Source organism: Loa loa (assembly GCF_000183805.2).
Source record: "Loa loa unplaced genomic scaffold supercont3.2270, whole genome shotgun sequence".
Taxonomy (NCBI): domain Eukaryota; kingdom Metazoa; phylum Nematoda; class Chromadorea; order Rhabditida; family Onchocercidae; genus Loa; species Loa loa.
In genome coordinates this window covers 1-1,415 of record NW_018110449.1, presented here as the reverse complement: position 1 = coordinate 1,415, position 1,415 = coordinate 1, and the positions used below count along the sequence as shown (strand labels likewise).

Here is a 1,415-nt window from a genome sequence, read left to right as displayed (position 1 = left end):
TTTTTCAAATTATAGGATATTAGATGTATTGAAAAAACACGTGTTATTCTAAAAAATGTTGACGTACGAGCTAATTATATTCATGCTAATTTTATTCATTCTGGGAAACGTAAAAAACGTTTCATTTGTACGCAGGTAAAAATATCATTATCATTTTAACTTATCAATAAAAATAATGATAGTGATGAAAAATAATGATAAAAACAAAAGTAAGGACAAAAAAAAAAAAAAAACGAATAAAAAGAAAAAAATGTGATAGAAATTATTAGAATAAATTGATGACAAAGAATGAATATTATCATAATATTGATGACATCTATTTTAATCACATCTAATTTTTGCTATCATTATCATTGATTAATTTTATTCTAATTTTTCTATTTTTTTTTTTTTTTTTGTAATTTGCATATTTTAATAAATGATTTTTAGGCACCGTTAGAAATAACAATTGAGGATTTTTGGCGAATGATATGTCAAACACAATGTGAATATATTGTTATGTTATGTGATTTTATTGAAAATAATATGTCAGTTTGCGCTGATTATTGGCCACGTGAAGAAGGACAACGTGCCGAATATGGTGATACAGAAGTGAGAAATTGTGAAATTAAAAAGGTGTTTATTTTTCTTTTTTCTTTCCTTTCATATTTGTTTTAAATTTGATGCATTAAAATGATAAAATTATCATCAAATATTTCATTGATATTTTTTTAATTTGAATAATTTTACAAATTTATAAATTAATTTTTAATTAAAAATTTAAATTCACAAATATTTTCGTACTTTTAATTTAATTAAAATGTAAAAGAAAAAAAAAGAATGTGTATAGTAAAATTTTAGAATGATTAATATATGCAAAATTTTAGCCAAAAAATTTCATTTCAATTCTTATTAATTAATTAATTTTACAAAGTAAATTAATGATATTTGGACAGGAAGTAAATTAGCCATTGGTCATTTGTAGCATTTATAATTTAAACAGTGGATGGATGAGGAGTGGGTGGAAGGAGGGGGGGAAAAGGGAAAGATATTTTAAGTAATTAATATTTTAGATAGAAATACAAGAAGATAATGTGAATTATACAGCAATTGAAAGTAAACTTCGAATTATTTCACGATTAGGACTTTATAATTGTACGCATTTTTACTGGCCTGAATGGACTGATCAAATGCCGCCACCATCATTTGAAATGATACAACGGATTGCAAAAGAAATTAGGCATTCAAGGTATATTTTTTTGCATTAAATTTACCATTATATGTCTCTAATGTGACCTTTTGACCCATGAAAATTTATGAAATGTTACCTATTTATCTTAGCATTCAAGGTATATTTTTTTGCATTAAATTTACCATTATATGTCTCTAATGTGACCTTTTGACCCATGAAAATTTATGAAATGTTACCTATTTAT

At 23.9% G+C, this 1,415-nt stretch overlaps 1 protein-coding gene across 1 annotated transcript; it reads left to right on the top strand.

Moving 5' to 3' along the window:
• Positions 1-15: 15 nt before the first annotated feature.
• Positions 16-1,247, top strand: LOAG_15611 (protein-tyrosine phosphatase; the record flags this gene model as incomplete). Its single annotated transcript, XM_003151101.2, has 3 exons — positions 16-135; positions 430-615; positions 1,053-1,247. Coding segments are annotated over 3 exons (501 nt in total), but the record flags the coding sequence as incomplete, so codon positions are not given.
• Between the last annotated feature and the right edge of the window lie 168 nt (positions 1,248-1,415).